Here is a 19,140-nt window from a genome sequence, read left to right as displayed (position 1 = left end):
AGGACCACACTGGGAGCCATTCACTGTTAACATCCCTGAGAAAGGCTCCTCGTTCTTAGCAAACTGAAATGAGGAGTTGAAGTTTCCAAAAAATCTTTAGAAAAAAATAACACAATGTTCAAACAGCTAACTTACAAATGCAGTTCTGAATTGTACTGAGTCCTGAAATGTCTTCGCCCCTTCGACTCAGATATTGCTCGTGCACTCCCTGTTTCAGTTGATCCATTCTGCATAGATGTTACCAAACAATATTCCTGGTGATCTGTACATTCCAGGTAACCCATTCTGTTTATCTCATTTTACACCCAGCATGTCTTCTAGGAAGAAAATTATTTCTTATACTTCATCATTCAAAGGGGAGATGTTACATTCTTGCTCATATAGGCCTAAATTTAAAAAAATTGCTTCCCAATAATGTGCTCACAGTTAAATTAGGGTGCAATTAATTGTGCCTACTAAGATGCCTTAATTGCACTTACTTTTTTGCAATTGCAAAATTGGAGGTTGAATTGTGCTCTGTCTAAAAATCAGAGTCATAATCAATCATTCCTAGATATCTCATTCCATATAGTCATTGTTGACAAGCCAAGCAATATACTATACCTAGTTATATACTAAAGTAAATACTATACATATACATGAACATCTCTATAGTCCTGCTAAAGGCTTGACTGAGGATTAAGGAATATGGATATATTTCTAAAGACAATACCATACCAGTTCAGGGGGATAATTTCACATAATAATTACAGCAGCAAATTTGACTCAAGATTTCAGTTCCCCCAAATTTGGGGGTGTTTACATCTGTGAGTTTGTTTCAGTCCACTAGAGATATGGGTTAGCTGTGAGATTCTTAGTCAGATTCAGATTCTACTTTCCTCCATACCCATAAGCCATGGTGGTATTCAGATTCATGTTTGTGGTTCAGTCAATATCTAATACTAACTCAAAAAATATGGCAAGCTGACAGGATATTTTGTACCTGTCAGAGTAAATAGGGTTCAAATCCATATGCTGGATTTAAAGTAATCATGAAGATCTTTAAACAGCTGTAAGTTCACTGTTTTGCTTGCTTTCCATCACTGCTCTGAGTACCAGAGATCTTAAAAAATGGGGTATAGAACAATAATTCTGCATCCCATTATCAGAGCAGGGAAGAAAAGCTTTCCCCTAAATCATACAGGACAAAAGACTCAGCCCATTCTCATACACACTGAAAGGCACTTCCCAGACACACTCCATTTGTTGAGGTTGTCCAAGAGAAGATTTCTCCTTAGTTTTTTGTTGGAAAAAAGGGAAAGTGAAGTAAATTGAATGCTGGTAAAAACTGCCAGATTTGCAGCCCTCAATTGATGTTATCTATCCACTGAAAAGAGACAGGCTGGTCATTACTCCTGTAAGCCTCCCCCCATGCCACTCTCCCATCCTATTTCAATGTTGTTCTAAGGAAACCACCTGTAGGTTTGAGGTGGTAGTTGAATGAACAGGCTCCTTTGGTCCTGGGCCTCCCCGCTGAGACTTCCAATAAAAACAATTAGTGTCAAATATGATGGTGGTGTAGGTGATGTGCCTCCTGGGAACTAAACTGAGATCACCAGCTCATTTCACATAGGATACTAAATAGTTTTCAGTCAGTTACAACAGTTGGTCATTAAGAACAGGATTAGCCTGGATTCTAACCGGCTTCCTAAATATGAATTGTTCTGAATTTCATCAGCAGTTCCCTGACACAAGTAGCCCTCAAGCATCAAGTTTTAATGTTACTACATCTTAGAAATTAAGCACATTTGATTAAGTCCTGTTCTTTAGAAGGTTTTCTGAAATGGGAGCCCTCATACGTTCTGTGAAGGAAGAGTCTGTGCCAATATTGTTCATTTAGGTCAGTAGACTAAGAATTGGGATTACTGGATTCTATTCTGACACTTGTGGGCCAGCCCAAGGCCTATGTACTACTTAAACCCTGTTAGGGACCACTTTTGAAGTCCTGCTAACACTCAATGTAACTGGGACGTAAGTGGTTCCTAATAGGTTTTAAGTGAGATTTAAGTAGTGCATAGGCTTTTTGCTGGCCCTTTGCACAGGATGTAATTTTGTGTGACATGAGCCAAGTCTTTATGCCAAAAATCAACATTTTTACACTTGTGTGCCCAGATCTAGCCGCTTAAATTCATCTTTAGACACCTAAAAGAGTGTTTTTCCATTGGTGTCAAATGCTCAGCACCTCTGATAATCAGGCCACTGATTTAGGTGCTTTAGGCACTCAGGTTTGAAATGTTTGATCTTAATCTTGCTTTTCCTCAATTCACCCATTTATAAAATAGGGTTAATAATGCTTCCCTAGCTCATGTTTTTTCTGAGCATTAAATTCATTAATGTTGGTAAAGCTCTTTGAGAGTCTCAGAGGAGAGATGCTATAGAAGTGAAAAGCATTATTATTATTGATTGATCTTTTCAACATCCATCTTTTTTACATTTCCAAACAACACAGTTGTGGTTCTCAGGGTAAGAACACTTGATTTTTTCACTTCTAACATATGGCAAAGCTCTATCCCAGGACTTACTGTGAAGCCATATTCAGAACTGAGGGCCCAGCACAGCTACTCTCCACTTTCAAGTCTTCATTATCACAATCCCATGAAGCAGGGCAAAAACCAAGCAAGATGACAGAGAAGAGTCATCAGAGAAGAGGACTGTGCAGGCATACTCTGTCACACACTGTAATTCTGCATATTTGTCTGATTCATGAAGACCCTTTCCTGTGTTTATTCTCTTGCTGCCCATGTTCACAAAGGGCCTGATCCAAAGCCCACAGAAGTGAGTGGGAGTCTTTCCACTGATTTCAGTGGACTTTGGATCACACCCTCGGTGAAAGGGAAGCACTTCTTCTCCCAGCTCCATCTGAGTTACCTGAGAACACCACAGTTGGCACTGATTGACATGTTTGGGACTTTCAAAAGTGTTTAGCTTTGGTCTAACTGCTCCCTTTGACTTCAGTGATACAGCTCCCATAGACTTCAATGGGGGCAGTTAGACCAAAGCTAAGTGCATTTGAAAACCCCATCCTTTGTTGGCAGTATCACCAAAGAGGCTACAGATTAACTGGTCAGAGAGAATGAACTCACATCTTATGCCTAGAGATGGACGGATTGATTCTCCACTGCCTGTATCTCATCTAGTCTTTAACATCCTATGCAAAGTGGGTGTCAAATGCTGCCACTCAGAATAGTTGCATTTTACACTCACTCTAGTAAATGACTACACATGGAACAAAACAGTGCAGAATTTAGCTCAGTTCCTGTAAATCAAGGTTGATCCACATTGGCAGGGTAGCATGGGAAGCTTACAGTGTCTGAGCCCATGCGCTACTTGTTCTGCGGATAAATGAAGGTCTGAATTCTTGAGGGCTGTCAATCCAGTACGTTTCACCACCACTAAACTCACTTTTTAAAATAAAAGCATCTCACTGGCTTAGAGTTATGGAAGAGAAAGTTTAATCCAATTAAAATTGGATTCCATTCAGTTTAAAAGAAAATCAGTGGTTCCCCAAATATTGTTAAAACAGAAGCTGCAAAGAAATCATGAAGTTGAGAACACCCAAAAAAGAGCCACCTTTCTTGAATGCAGTCATACCACAGGTTCATCTGATTTCCTCTAGTGAAAGAAGTCATCCAGTATCTAACCAGAGGCCTATCTAAGACCTCCAGACAAAGCTGATTCAGAATAGGATTCTCTGTCCACAGTGGAAGTAGGGGACAGCCCACATATGAACCACCAAAATGCTCGGATTAGCAACATGGAATTCTTGTTCCTGTGTCTTGTGTTTAAGCACATAGTCCATATAATGTTTTGTCAAGCTGCCAAATGCTCACCCCAACTCCATTCTCTGGCTATAGCCATTATTCCTAATGGTTGTCCCCCAAACTTTGGATTTGCAAATCCTTCCTTCTGGTCAGGGAGAAGCAGGTAATAGTCTCTAATGCTGGAAACCTCTGGCAAAACACACCAGCCTATATTTTCAAATACAGCATCCTGTGCTGTGGTTGCAGTTTTTCCTACTTGATTAAATGTGTGAACCCTGTGGGTGCGTTTAATTATACCCACAGTTGCACCATTCAGGTGCAATTTCATTTCCATTCTGGACATCAGGTTGAGACTTGGCTAAAAATCAGCACTGCCATCTCTCTCCAGATGTCAGATTATTGCCGAACATTTAATTTGGATCATCGGATTAAGCTAGTGTAAAAATAACAGATATTCACAAATGACTGGTGGAAAGATGCATATAGCAAAGCATTATAACCTAAGAAGAATGACATTTTACGTAAACACATGTAAGTTTCAGTTACATTCTTAACCAAATGCTGAGAGTTGGCATCTTCCCAACATATTTACAGAGACTAGTCACTACAGCTGTTATAGCTATATTTCTGACAAGGACCACTCCATTTAATTATTAATGTGACTTTGAATGAATAGAGGCAGCTGAGGGTCCAAGGTAGGGGATGTCATATTTCCAGTGCAAACCAATCTAATCCCATTGTTTTTCAATCTCTCCCACCCACATCCTGTCCTTCCCTCCTCCTTGCCAGGGAGTTTTCCAAAGAAAGAGAGAAGGCAAAGGCTCGGGGTGACTTTCAGAAGTTGCGGGAGAAACAACAGCTGGAGGAAGACTTGAAGGGGTACCTGGATTGGATAACTCAAGCAGAAGACATTGATCCAGAAAATGAAGATGAAGGCATGGATGAGGAGAAGCCCCGAAACAGTAAGCAACTTTCCTCTGTCTCTCTCACTGGGCTTTTAGCTAGGGTGGAGTGCTTCAAAAATTTGTAGCAGTGAGATTTCTTGCAAGGAAAAACAGATCCATCCTGAGGCATCCACCATTCTTATACATTACCATGGTTGTATACTTGTAGGAAGTTGGGGGAGCATGAAATACATATAAAATAATTGGTATTGATCCACAGATCTTCAGTAACACTAACATTAAATGCTGATCTTAAAAAGAAAAAAGACTAATATTTGTGGTTGGGAGTCCTCTACAGGGATATATGTTAAAATATAGCTCTGTCTCCTGTTCATTTATTTAATTGCAGTTCAGTACTGTAGGCTGTTGACATATGGTTAATTACTTCGAAAGCAAAGGTTTCTAGCCAAAGCAGAGCTACAGTATGGTATAAGGGCCAAATCAGCCCTGTTATACTGTATTCTGTATAACATTCTGTAACTCTTTTGAAGTCAGTGATATTGCATCTGATTATGCCAGGGTCAAATTAAGCCCTAAGACTTTTTTTCTCAAGGAATTATCTGTTATTTTTGTTCTCTGGAGTTCAGGACATCTTTGTGCAAAGTAACTGGGAATTTACCAAATGTCTCTACTAATCAGAGCTGCTGAAAGAGGAATGGTTACATGACAGCAGCAGTTTCCTTTATATCCCTACATTATCCAGATCTTCTCACCCGCTCCTCTTATCAACACAGACTGCATATTCACTTCTCAGACACCTATCTTTACAAGTCACATAGTCTGGAAATGTCAGGGCTGGAACTCTACAGACAGTTACACAGTTAAAGGACACTAGCATTGTTCTTAGCATTTATTACTAAAATGTGCATTATCAACTGCTTGATTTTGGAAGGGAGGCAGTGAAATATTTCCATTGGGGTTTATTATTGCCCAAATTGCTGATGAAATCAATAGCTCTCAAGGAGGAAAAGGTTTGCCTATTCCCCCTCTGACCAAACAAGCAAAATCCAAATGACAATCACCTTTGGGACCATATACAGGCAACATGTTGACACTGAAATGAGTTGTTTGAGCAACAATGTAAGATTAGTATCAGAGACTAGTGGGCTTCTCCAGGGCAAGCTCTAGCACTGATAATTATACCACCAAAGCTCTTGATTTCACAAAAGTGCACATTGTTAATTAACACCAATGGCCAAATCCTGTTCACCTTACGTAAGTAAACTAGACCTGGTGGAGCAAATAGGAGCTCTGGGTGCTCCATCTTTCTAAAAATCAGACAACTTCTATTTAGACACCTAAATGGGGTCTGTTCTCAAGTATGAGAATTTAGGCCCAAGAACTCCTTAGGTTAGAATCTGGCTCAGGTTGTTAATGACCAAATGTTGGTGATGGCTGCTCAGTGGCCTATAATATGTGAAATGGGTCTGGAGATCTAACGGTAATTCTCAGTGCAAAGTTGTCCACATTCAAAAAAAAAATCATGCTGTGATTCAATTAGCACCTTTATCTGAAGTCTCAGCAAAAATACCAAGGATTAAATTGACACCGTGCTTGATGCAAAACCCACTTAAGGTAAGAGAAGGCTTTCTATTGACTTCAGTAGGCACTGGACCTGGTCCATAGAGTCTTACCTGTAGGTGGTCCCTTCTGGAAAAGGTTAAGGCACATTAACAAGGCAGTTTGATGAAACCCTTGTACTGCTGCTTTCTGTTTTGTATCTGTTCTGTGAGTCAGCAGAGAATAGCCGTCTCCTCTACAGTTTTTATGAGCAGAGATTAACTCTTTTTTGTTACCAGAATTTCAGAATGAATCAGACTTCAGCCCTTGACTAAGTTTGCTAATTCCAAGCTAGGCAATTGAAATGTGAGCTAATGAACTCCATTTACATGGAACAAATCTGTGATGCCCTGGGGAAGCTAAGAACTAAAAGCTAACACATCCGCAGGCTGCACTCAGTTTTCTGTGTCTTATTGTCTCTAGCTGGCTCAGCTACACAAGGATGAGTTTTGTAGGTGCTTGTCTCAGTTTGTCCCATAATGTATGTAAGTCCCGCTGGAGGTTGGCACTCTTGTCCATGAATGAAGCAATGAAATGTCATTAGCAAAGTTTACTAACTTGCTGTCTGTTTCTTCTTTGAAATGATTAACAAACAGAGCATCATAGATAGCATTGGTTCCAATACTGGCCACTTGGGGAACTACTGTTAACTAGTTAAAAGAAAAGGAGTACTTGTGGCACCTTAGAGACTAACCAATTTATTTGAGCATAAGCTTTCGTGAGCTACAGCTCACTTCATCGGATGCATACTGTGGAAAGTGTAGAACATCTTTTTATACACACAAAGCATGAAAAAATACCTCCCCCCACCCCACTCTCCTGCTGGTAATAGCTTATCTAAAGTGATGACTCTCCTTACAATGTGTATGATAATCAAGTTGGGGCATTTCCAGCACAAATCCAGGTTTTCTCCCCTCCCCCCCACACAAACCCTCTCCCCTGTTGGTAATAGCTTATCTAAAGTGACCACTCTCCTTACAATGTGTGTGATAATCAAGGTGGGCCATTTCCAGCACAAATCCAGGGTTTAACAAGAACGTCTGGGGGGGTAGGAAAAAACAAGGGGAAATAGGTTACCTTGCATAATGACTTAGCCACTCCCAGTCTCTATTCAAGCCTAAGTTAATTGTATCCAATTTGCAAATTAATTCCAATTCAGCAGTCTCTCGCTGGAGTCTGGATTTGAAGTTTTTTTATTGTAATATCGCAACTTTCATGTCTGTAATCGTGTGACCAGAGAGATTGACGTGTTCTCCGACTGGTTTATGAATGTTATAATTCTTGACATCTGATTTGTGTCCATTTATTCTTTTACGTAGAGACTGTCCAGCTTGACCAATGTACATGGCAGAGGGGTATTGATGGCACATGATGGCATATATCACATTGGTGGATGTGCAGGTGAACGAGCCTCTGATAGTGTGGCTGATGTTATTAGGCCCTGTGATGGTGTCCCCTGAATAGATATGTGGACACAGTTGGCAACGGGCTTTGTTGCAAGGATAGGTTCCTGGGTTAGTGGTTCTGTTGTGTGGTATGTGGTTGCTGGTGAGTATTTGCTTCAGGTTGGGGGGCTGTCTGTAGGCAAGGACTGGTCTGTCTCCCAAGATTTGTGAGAGTGTTGGGTTGTCCTTCAGAATAGGTTGTAGATCCTTAATAATGCGTTGGAGGGGTTTTAGTTGGGGGCTGAAGGTGACGGCTAGTGGCGTTCTGTTATTTTCTTTGTTAGGCCTGTCCTGTAGTAGGTGACTTCTGGGAACTCTTCTGGCTCTGTCAATTTGTTTCTTCACTTCCGCAGGTGGGTATTGTAGTTGTAAGAATGCTTGATAGAGATCTTGTAGGTGTTTGTCTCTGTCTGAGGGGTTGGAGCAAATGCGGTTGTATCACAGAGCTTGGCTGTAGACAATGGATCGTGTGGTGTGGGCAGGGTGAAAGCTGGAGGCATGTAGGTAGGAATAGCGGTCAGTAGGTTTCCAGTATAGGGTGGTGTTTATTTGACCATCGTTTATTAGCACTGTAGTGTCCAGGAAGTGGATCTCTTGTGTGGACTGGACCAGGCTGAGGTTGATGGTGGGATGGAAATTGTTGAAATCATGGTGGAATTCCTCAAGGGCTTCTTTTCCATGGGTCCAGATGATGAAGATGTCATCAATATAGCGCAAGTAGAGTAGGGGCGTTAGGGGACGAGAGCTGAGGAAGTGTTGTTCTAAGTCAGCCATAAAAATGTTGGCATACTGTGGGGCCATGCGGGTACCCATAGCAGTGCCGCTGATTTGAAGGTATACATTGTCCCCAAATGTGAAATAATTATGGGTAAGGACAAAGTCACGAAGTTCAGCCACCAGGTTAGCCGTGACATTATCGGGGATAGTGTTCTTGACGACTTGTAGTCCATCTTTGTGTGGAATGTTGGTGTAGAGGGCTTCTACATCCATAGTGGCCAGGATGGTGTTATCAGGAAGATCACCATAGTTTCCTCAGGAAGTCAGTGGTGTCTCGAAGGTAGCTGGGAGTGCTGGTAGCGTAGGGCCTGAGGAAGGAGTCTACATAGCCAGACAATCCTGCTGTCAGGGTGCCAATGGCTGAGATGATAGGGCGCCCAGGATTTCCAGGTTTATGGATCTTGGGTAGTAGATAGAATGTTCCAGGGGTGTGTCTGTGCGGATTTGTTCTTGTGCTTTTTAAGGGAGTTTCTTGAGCAAATGCTGTAGTTTCTTTTGCAAAAAGAAAAGGAGTACTTGTGGCACCTTAGAGACTGACCAATTTTTTTGAGCATAAGCTTTCGTGAGCTACAGCTCACTTCATCGGATGCATACTGTGGAAAGTGTAGAAGATCTTTTTATATACACACAAAGCATGAAAAAATACCTCCTCCCACCCCACTCTCCTTGATTATCATACACATTGTAAGGAGAGTGATCACTTTAGATAAGCTATTACCAGCAGGAGAGTGGGGTGGGAGGAGGTATTTTTTCATGCTTTGTGTGTATATAAAAAGATCTTCTACACTTTCCACAGTATGCATCCGATGAAGTGAGCTGTAGCTCACGAAAGCTTATGCTCAAATAAATTGGTTAGTCTCTAAGGTGCCACAAGTACTCCTTTTCTTTTTGCGAATACAGACTAACTCGGCTGTTACTCTGAAACCTGTAGTTTCTTTTGGTAACTCTCAGTGGGATCAGAGGGTAATGGCTTGTAGAAAGTGGTGTTGGAGAGCTGCCGAGCAGCCTCTTGTTCATATTCCAACCTATTCATGATGACAACAGCACCTCCTTTGTCAGCCTTTTTGATTATGATGTCAGAGTTGTTTCTGAGGCTGTGGATGGCATTGTGTTCCGCACGGCTGAGGTTATGGGGCAAGTGATGCTGCTTTTCCACAATTTCAGCCCGTGCACATCAGCGGAAGCACTCTATGTAGAAGTCCAGTCTGCTGTCTCGACCTTCAGGAGGAGTCCACCTAGAATCCTTCTCTTTGTAGTGTTGGTAGGGATGTCTCTTTGGATTAGTATGTTGTTCAGAGGTATGTTGGAAATATTTCTTGAGTCGGAGACGTTGAAAATAGGATTCTAGGTCACCACAGAACTGTATCATGTTTGTGGGGGTGGAGGGGCAGAAGGAGAGGCCGTGAGATAGGACAGCTGCTTCTGCTGGGCTAAGAGTATAGTTGGATAGGTTAACAATATTGCTGGGTGGGTTGAGGGAACCATTGCTGTGGCCCCTTGTAGCATGTAGTAGTTTAGAAAGTTTAGTGTCCTTTTTCTTTTGTAGAGAAGCAAAGTGTGTGTTGTAAATGGCTTGTCTAGTTTTAGTAAAGTCCAGCCACGAGGAAGTTTGTGGAAGGTTGGTTTTTTATGAGAGTATCCATTTTTGAGAGCTCATTCTTTATCTTTCCCTGTTTGCTGTAGAGGATTTTGATCAGGTGGTTCCGCAGTTTCTTTGAGAGCGTGTGGCACAAGCTGTCAGCATAGTCTGTGTGGTATGTAGATTGTAGTGGATTTTTTACCTTCAGTCCTTTTGGTACGATGTCCATCTGTTTGCATTTGGAAAGGAAGATGATGTCTGTCTGTATCTGTACACAGACTAACATGGCTGTTACTCTGAAACCTGTTAACTAGTTGCCACTCTAAAGAGTAACCATTTTCTGTGACACTATGTTGTTTGTCACTTAATCAGTTTCTCTTCCATGACAAGACCCGGCTTCGGAACAGAAGACTGAACTGTCTAATAATGCTGTAGGGTGAAATCATGCTTCTACAGATAGATACCACAGCAACAGGTATAGGAGGGAAGTAGAATGATGCTGGCTACACATTAGTGACATGAGTCACCCTGGCAATGCAGACAGGATAGGACAGGACAGGCAGCCAAGTCACAATATGGAACACACATTCCTACTCTTCTGAAAAGAGACTGTATGTCCCCAGGTTAGGTAATGCTGCAGATGGCAGTATGTTTACTAGCTGACGGGGGACCTGGCCATGCCCCTAGGGCTGGCAAACAAAACCCTCTTGTAGTCTTGGTGCACTAACCAGTGCAGTAGCTGGGCGCTCTCCCTTTCATTTGATTGAGCACTGTTGCCCCCTTCTCCACTAGGGTAGGATTTGGCCCCTAAGACCAGTTTGTGAACCCCCTAGTACCACTGGGGAGCAGTTAATTGCATGAGAGGTCCAAGTGGTATATATGAGACTCCCCAGGTGAGTAACTGCTCATCCACACGAGCTAGTGGTTCACAATCTGGCCCTCTGTGTCTATAATTAAGACTTTTTTTTGCATCTGGTGGTTTTATTTGCTGTTGTACGAACAGAGAGCTCAAGTTATAAAAACACTACAGTGATTTTGTAATGGTTCTGAGTTTAAATCTTTACTGACGTCACAAGTTACATTGTGCTGCCAAATAATTGATTTTGAAAAACACTTCTGATTGCCCTGTACCGATAAGTAGTATACATATCATTGTTTAGAATATCTATTTGTCTTTCATGTGTATGAGAAGAAACTCCTGGTATATTTAAAGTCTATACATAGAAGACTTCCCATCTTTCATATCCCATCCCCCACAAACCAGTCTCCTACATGGCAATGCAGAGCAGCCCCAAGGCATTGTGGTCTAAGGAATGAGAGGCTAGGGCAGGGATCAGCAACCTTCAGTACGCAGTTCATCAGGGTAATCCGCTGGCGGGCCATGAGACAGTTTGTTTACATTGACCATCCACAGGCACGGCTCCCCCGTAGCTCCCAGTGGCCGCAGTTCCCCTTTCTTACATGCTTTGATGAGCAGTGAATTAGTACACAATATTGTTATTTAAATGATCAGCATTGAGCATCTCAATTAATATTTCACAGAGGTGATGGGGCTGTTCAGACTTCTGAGCTATTGTTTCAGGCTCTCTGCAAACTTCAACAGGTGTCTCTAGATCAGTTACACGTGGGTCACCTATGCCAGCTATGGATTTAAGTTTTTTAATCAAAGCTGAGATTCTGAAGAATAAGAAGGCAGCTTGACAGAAGTGCTGGTATGCCAGACCCCCATGTACCAACCTAATTTGAGTGTTACAAATGTGGTTAATACCTATTCATGATCACACCACTCATCAAAAAGATTCTAAACCAACTTACATAAAGAAATCACTTCACCTACCGCTGAACTGCAGTTATCTCTGGATGGAAGGTGAGAGCTGTTTAAAACTCCATTTCCATGGGAATTCTTTTACGATGGTGTGAAGATACTTTCCCCATAGGTGTAGTATTCTTTTCACAGTGCAACATCTCGTTTAAAATTTGGGGTTGTAAATTTTCAAGGGAGCGTGCTGTGCAGAGTTCATCTTTAATGAGAGTCAGACAATTACATTTGAACACATAATTTGAGAGGTAGCATAGATACAGCACAGGACTAAGAATCAAAACACCTGGACTCTAGTGTGATCTCTGACATTGACTCACTCTATGACCTTTGACAAGTCACTTAGATTCTCTGTGCCTCAGTTTTCCCATCTGTCAAATGGGTGTGTGGTTAGGCATAATTGATTAGTGTTTGCAAAGCTGTGTGTGATACTCGAAGAGAAGATGTTATCATCCTGTGACTATTGTTACTCTATTTGTCTTATTATGGTGTTCTTTTTGTCTGCTCAGGTTTTTTTTGGCTGTTTTTTTTTTCAATGGGGAACAAAGTCAGTAGACTTCAAGCAGAGTTAAATAGCAAATAACAAACTTGTTTGATTATTAGTCCACTGCTGCAGCTCCTATAAATCAGTGAAGCTCAGAGATTCACCAATTTACATCCTCTGGAATCTGACCCATGTAGTCTACCTAAACTAGGCCCAAACCACATGCTCTCAGTGTCTTCTCAGTCCTAGAGTACAGTGGGGAGATTTCCTGCTCTGTAAACAGGGCTGTCTGTTCCGGCTCGGGAATCTGCCTACTGTGAAACTGAGAAGACGAGGCATAGGAAAGAGAAGTCTCACTTGCAGCCTGTTGGTTTTTGGATTGGCTGCCTGTGTCTGTTCCTAAGGGGGTTGCTGACCTTGGCCATATGTCATTAATCATATTTCTATCTGCTGTCGCTCTCCTGACGCCTCCACACTGTGCTCTGAGCTGTGATGAGTGTTAACAGCCCTAAGATGGGAGGCCAACAAATCCAAGTGCCACAACACTGAGGGACTTAGTAGAGAAACGATGGGTAAGCGAGTGAAGGCAGCCAGAGCTACATATTCTATACAGACTTCAACTGATAATATCCCTAAAAGAGACCTCAGCGTTCTTCTGAACCAGTTTAATTGATTTTCGTCTCTCACATCTGTTCAGGGGACATCCAGAGAGCTGGCTGCATTCATCTGCTGTGTCTTAGGGAGTGGCTTAGAGATATGCAGCAGCGTTATTTGCAAACATGATTTAACAATTACAGCAGATGTGGAATGGAGGAGGTGAAGAGGCATCTGGAGGCTGTTTGTGTTGATGGTTTTCATCTTTGCCCTTTTCCTGATGGGCTTTTTTACAGAGGAAGAAAACATTAATTTGATCCAGCAGAGAAACGCACGACATGCCACAAAACAGATGCTGAGCTTCAAAATTATATCAGAACATGATAGCAAAGAGATTTCCCCTTCCTGTTGTACAGCAACTGGGAGTTTGCCATGTTTTATCTTTTATAAGGGATGGGGTGCTCATGCATTGCAGTGTGTAGAAACAGGAACCTCAGCGAAGTCCAGAGTCTCCCTTTGTTGAAGTGGAATGGCAAAACTCCCATTGACTTCACTGTTACCATCCATGGCTCCTGCCACTCACATTTCCCCCCTCCCTCCCTTTCAGTTCTGATTGGTATACGTTCTGCTATCAGTAGGGGTGTAACCCCACTGATTTCATTAAAGTTCACAGGTGTGACTGACAAAAAGACTTTGGCTAATTGTCTGACAGCAAAAGCATTTTGTGATTAGAGGTTGCTCATTTTGCCATTTAAAATCATATCCAAGACTTTAATGTAAATTATAACAAGAACTGATAGCTCATCTAATGGGACAAAGATACTAAGGTCTAATTACATTCCAAAGCTTTATTGTAATGGGACTGATGCCTGGAGAAAGTCAGATCCTCATGTAGTTTAGCAGGAAAAGCAGTGGAAATCAGTGTATCGCCCCTCCAAACTATGTAGGAATGGCTAAGAGAGTACATTAGGTGGTGACAAGTACAAGGGGTTTTGGCTGCACATCAAGATTTGTGCCTGATTCACAATAGGAATGTGAGAAAGCCGAAATGAAGACACAGAGAGAGAGCCCAGAACAACAGGCAGGTTGTGAACCAGAGGAGAAAATTGCTCAAATTCTAAAATTAAAATCCTACATAGCTTGAAAAGAAACAATCTCAGGCTTCACAGAAATGACTGTAGGGTCTGCTTGACCTTTGGGGTCATCTTTACTCAAGGAAGAACTCACTAATTCTCTAATAAACTAGCAATAAATAGACTTTTCCACTGACATCAGACCTGCTTGTCTTGCCTTACAGTCTCTCATTTTGTCTTATGCAGTGTTTCTTGTGGATGGTGGTATGTTGTGGTGGTCTGGTGATTTCAGCAGAGGCAGCAGAGTGTTTTTCATTTGTGATGTGCAAGGGATTTTGTCAAAAGCCAACCATTTTAAGAAGAAACATGTAGGGGGAAAAGTAGAATAGGAAAGAAGAGTTTTCAGCTGAAAAGGTAAAACTTTAAAAAGGAATGGGGAGCTGCTAGATGCTGAGTTGTAGCTCTTGAAAATCTGCTATTGCATTTAAGTGCATAACTGGGAGCTGTGTGCTTCTGAAAATCTGGCCAGAAGTGAGAGGAATACAAAAATCAGTGGAACAGGATGTGAAGAGAGAAATATTTTAGGGCACCAGAAATAGCAGCCCCAGGAATAACAACCTGACCACATTATCTTGGGATAACTAGCAAGGTCTATGAAATCATTTGACTCCTTTGCACAATATGATGATAGAGGCCACCACTTTTCCGTTAGTGTTCACTTTGTTCAGGATTTACCCACACAATTCCTATTGACTTGAATTACTCTCCTTAGGCCAAATTCTGCCCTGATTTACACCATGTGCAAGCCCCATTGATTCCAGTAGGATTTGCACAGACTTTGTCTGACTGACTTTAATGAAAGTTGTCTCTAAATCCTGTGCATCCCTTTTAAAACATAAGATTTTGAGGCTGTATGCTCTGGAATGTGTTTAGTGTGCTTTGATTCTAAGGGCATGTCTACACTACGAAATTAGGTCGAATTTATAGAAGTCATTTTTTTAGAAATCGGTTTTATATATTCAAGTGTGTGTGTCCCCAGCGGTGCTTTGATTCTAAGGGCATGTCTACACTACGAAATTAGGTCGAATTTATAGAAGTCAGTTTTTTAGAAATCGGTTTTATATATTCGAGTGTGTGCTTCCACAGTACCGAGGCTAGAGTCGACTTCCGGAGCGTTGCACTGTGGGTAGCTATCCCACAGTCTCCGCTGCTCATTGGAATTCTGGGTTGAGATCCCAATGCCTGATGGGGCTAAAACATTGTCACGGGTGGTTCTGGGTACATATCGTCAGGCCCCCATTCCCTCCCTCCGTCCGTGAAAGCAAGGGCAGACAATCGTTTCGTGCCTTTTTTCCTGAGTTACCTGTGCAGACGCCATACCACTGCAAGCATGGAGCCCGCTCAGCTCACTATCACCGTATGTCTCCTGGGTGCTGGCAGACGTGGTACTGCATTGCTACACAGCAGCAGCAACCCATTGCCTTGTGGCAGCAGACAGTGCAATAGGACTGGTAGCCGTCATCGTCATGTCTGAGGTGCTCCTGGTCGCCTGTGTGAGGTCAATCAGGAGCGCCTGGGCAGACATGGGCGCAGGGACTAAATTTGGAGTGACTTGGTCAAGTCATTCTCTTTAGTCCTGCAGTCAGTCCTATTGAACCATCTTATGGTGAGCAGGCAGGTGATACGGATTGCTAGCTGTCCTATTGCATCATCTTCTGCTGGGCAGGCAAGAGATGAGGATGGCTAGCAGTCCTATTGTACCATCTTCTGCCGAGCAGCCATGAAATGTGGATGGCATGCAGTCCTTCTGCACCGTCTGCTGCCAGCCAAAGATGTAAAAGATAGATGGAGTGTATCAAAACAAGAAATAGACCAGATTTGTTTTGTACTCATTTGCAACCCCCCTCCCACCTGCCCCCCGTCTAGGGGACTCATTCCTCTAGGTCACACTGCAGTCACTTACAGAGAAGGTGCAACGAGGTAAATCTAGCCATGTATCAATCAGAGACCAGATTAGCCTCCTTGTTCCAATAAGAACAATAACTTAGGTGCACCATTTCTTACTGGAACCCTCCGTGAAGTCCTGCCTGAAATACTCCTTGATGTAAAGCCACCCCCTTTGTTGATTTTAGCTCCCTGTAAGCCGTGTTGTCAGTCGCCCCTCCCTGGTCAGAGCAATGGCAAACAATCGCGCATCTGAGTTGAGAGTGCTGTCCAGAGCAGTCACAATGGAGCACTCTGGGATAGCTCCCGGAGGCCAATACCGTCAAATTGTGTCCATAGTACCCCAAATTCGACCCGGCAAGGCCGATTTAAGCGCTAATCCACTTGTCGGGGTGGAGTAAGGAAATCGATTTTAAGAGCCCTTTAAGTCGAAATAAAGGGCTTCATCATGTGGACAGGTGCAGGTTTACATCAATTTAAAGCTGCTAAATTCGACCTAAAGTCCTAGTGTAGACCAGGGCTAATTCTAATGTTGATTCTAGTCAGAACAGTAAGACAAGTGAGTTGTTAATTTCACATATCAGCTAGCTCTGTGCCCTCTGAATCTTATATGCTGAGTGTACTGATAGGTAAATTGTCAGCCCTGCAAAGCCAACATAGTGCTGTGAAATCACATGTGAAGCAGAAAGTACATAGCTGGATTTCCAGAGACCGGGTGGTAGGGCTGAACTTGTAGAGCTCGCCTTGGAAAAGTCTTGTTTTGATTTATAAACTGGTCAAACTTGATGTGAAAATAATAGATGCCGGTTTCAAAATGGAAAAACTAGATGTTAGTTTTAGAGAAGGACTTTTCAGACTCCAGTCCCAACCCTAACTGCTCTTTTAGGCTCATATCATCTGATTATGTAGCCAAAAAATAATAAACTGGGCCAACATCTGCTATTAGTTTTACCAGAATAAATTTGGAATAACTGGAGTGAAGTCGATTCAGTTAATCCTGATTTACTCCAGCGTATCTCTGAGCAAAATTTGTCGCATTGTATTTCAAATGAATATTCAGGGACAAAGCAAGCAGAACAGTAGGTGGACAGTATGGTGCAGTTTGCTGTTTTGGAAGCTGTCACTCACTGTAAAAAACTCAGGAAGTAGAAGTCTGTGTAAAAGTTGTAAGAGCCAAGACAAGTTGAAAATGAAGTCTTTGTCAACTTGTTTCCTTAGCTAAACAAATAGCAGCTCGAGAATGGTGTCTTACAACCTGATTGCATTTTGCCCCCCTTGCATAAATACCAGAAAATAAAAGCCCATGTCCTAGAATGATTTATTATCTGTCAAAAATGGCTCTAAAGAAGGAGAGTGCATGGCAGCATCTACCTTTATCATTATCCACTGATGTGGAAAATAATCATCTGGTAACTAAGAAAAGATTAGCTACAAACTCCAACCATTGTATGCATTCTGAAAGGCAGTCTGATGATGCACCACACGAACACAGGCAACCCATCTGGACCTATTCTCAGTAGACTTGAGTGACAGAGCTATGGGGAAAATGTGCAAATGTCCACAAATTGTATTGGTTCTCTCTAGGGACGAACCCCACATCCTGCACCACATCGTTGCTGGAGGATACATCAGTTTAGGCTCCAAGCTTTGCTTGGGTTTGTGTTGCTGCAGTCTGTATTTAGCATGTGGCCTGGAAAAAGCTTTTGGGACATTGCTTCCCATATTGGGCTAGAACAGGGGTTCTCAACCTTTTTCCTTCTGAGGCCTCCACCCAACATGCTATAAAAACTCCACAGCCCACCTGAGCCACAAAAACTGGTTTTCTGCATATAAAACCCAGGGCTGGCATTAGAGGGTAGCAAGCAGGGCAATTTAAATCTGATAAAATGAGTTGAAAAATGGCCTTTCATTGAAAAAGAATTTTTTGTGAAGAAGTTTCAATTCCATTTTTCAACAAATTTCAAAACAAAAATTCTCAAGAAAAAATAATATTGTTTGGTATTTTTGAATATTTAATTTCAAAGTTGTTGGGAAAATTCCACTTTATATCAAGTTTTTCCTATTTCCCCTTCTGGCCGCCCCACCTTCCTCTGGTCCCAGAAGAAAGAGAGAGAAATGTTGAAAAGTGATAGAAAGTATCACCTGAAGAACAGCTCTGTGTAGCTTGAAAGCTTGTATTTTTGACGAACAGAAGTTAGTCCAATAAAAGATATTACCTCACCCACCTTGGTTGTCTCTCTAATATTCTGGGACTTTAACATGACTACAACAACACTGCAAATTGACACTAGCACTTAAGAACATAAAAACAGCCATACTGGGTCAGACCAAAGGTCCATCTAGCCCAGTATCCTGTCTTCTGACAGTTGCCAATGCCAGGTGCCCTGGAGGGAATGAACAGGTAATCATCAAGTGATCCATCCCTTGTCACCCATTCCCAGCTTCTGGCAAACAGGCTAGGGACACCATCCCTGCCCATCCTGGCTAATAGCCATTGACGGACCTATCCTCCATGAATTTATCTAGTTCTTTTTTGAACCCTATTATAGTCTTGGCCTTCACAAGATCTTCTGGTAAAGAGTTCCACAGGTTGACTATGCTAAGGTTGACTTACACTTGTAAAATTAAGACTCTCCATTTTTAACTTTCTCTCTGTCTTTGAGTGAAAGTAACAGAAAGCTTACATTTGGGGTAAAATACAGGCCCCACTGGTAGAAATAGTGGTAAAATTCCCATCAACATCAGTAGGACCAGGATTTCACCCTTTGACTTTTTTTGGAAAAAAAAAATTAAAAGTGAGAATAGATTCCGCACCACCACCACCACCCCCACACACACTTTCTCTTACTTTTTACATTTTTATACTGGAAGAAAAAGTGGCAAGTAGAAGTAAAAAGGAAAGTGGGTTTCCTACCCACTCCACTTTGTTTCACTTTTTTTACTTTCCTCCCCTTTTATTCACTGAAAAAAGGGGGAAAGTTTAAAAAGTAAGAGGTTTGGGCACGAGTGATCTAACTTACAGCCAAGGGCGCTGGAACAGTTTATATAGTGAGGTTGCTGAGAGCCATTGAACAAAACTGTAAACTCTGTATATAATGGAAACCACTTCAAGCCAGGAAAT

General features: G+C 42.1%; 1 protein-coding gene across 1 annotated transcript in view; it reads left to right on the top strand.

The window, feature by feature from the left end:
* The window catches only part of CACNA1C (calcium voltage-gated channel subunit alpha1 C), a 704,670-nt gene that overhangs the window by 507,371 nt on the left and 178,159 nt on the right, over window positions 1-19,140 (top strand). The window contains exon 9 of the mRNA XM_073320186.1: window positions 4,590-4,762. Within this exon, the coding sequence (XP_073176287.1) occupies window positions 4,590-4,762 (173 nt within the window). The remainder of the gene's footprint in view (window positions 1-4,589; window positions 4,763-19,140) is intronic.

This window comes from Lepidochelys kempii, chromosome 1, assembly GCF_965140265.1.
Source record: "Lepidochelys kempii isolate rLepKem1 chromosome 1, rLepKem1.hap2, whole genome shotgun sequence".
NCBI classification, from domain to species: Eukaryota; Metazoa; Chordata; order Testudines; family Cheloniidae; genus Lepidochelys; species Lepidochelys kempii.
Note: the sequence above shows the minus strand (reverse complement) of the source record. Positions and strands in the feature narration are given on the sequence as shown.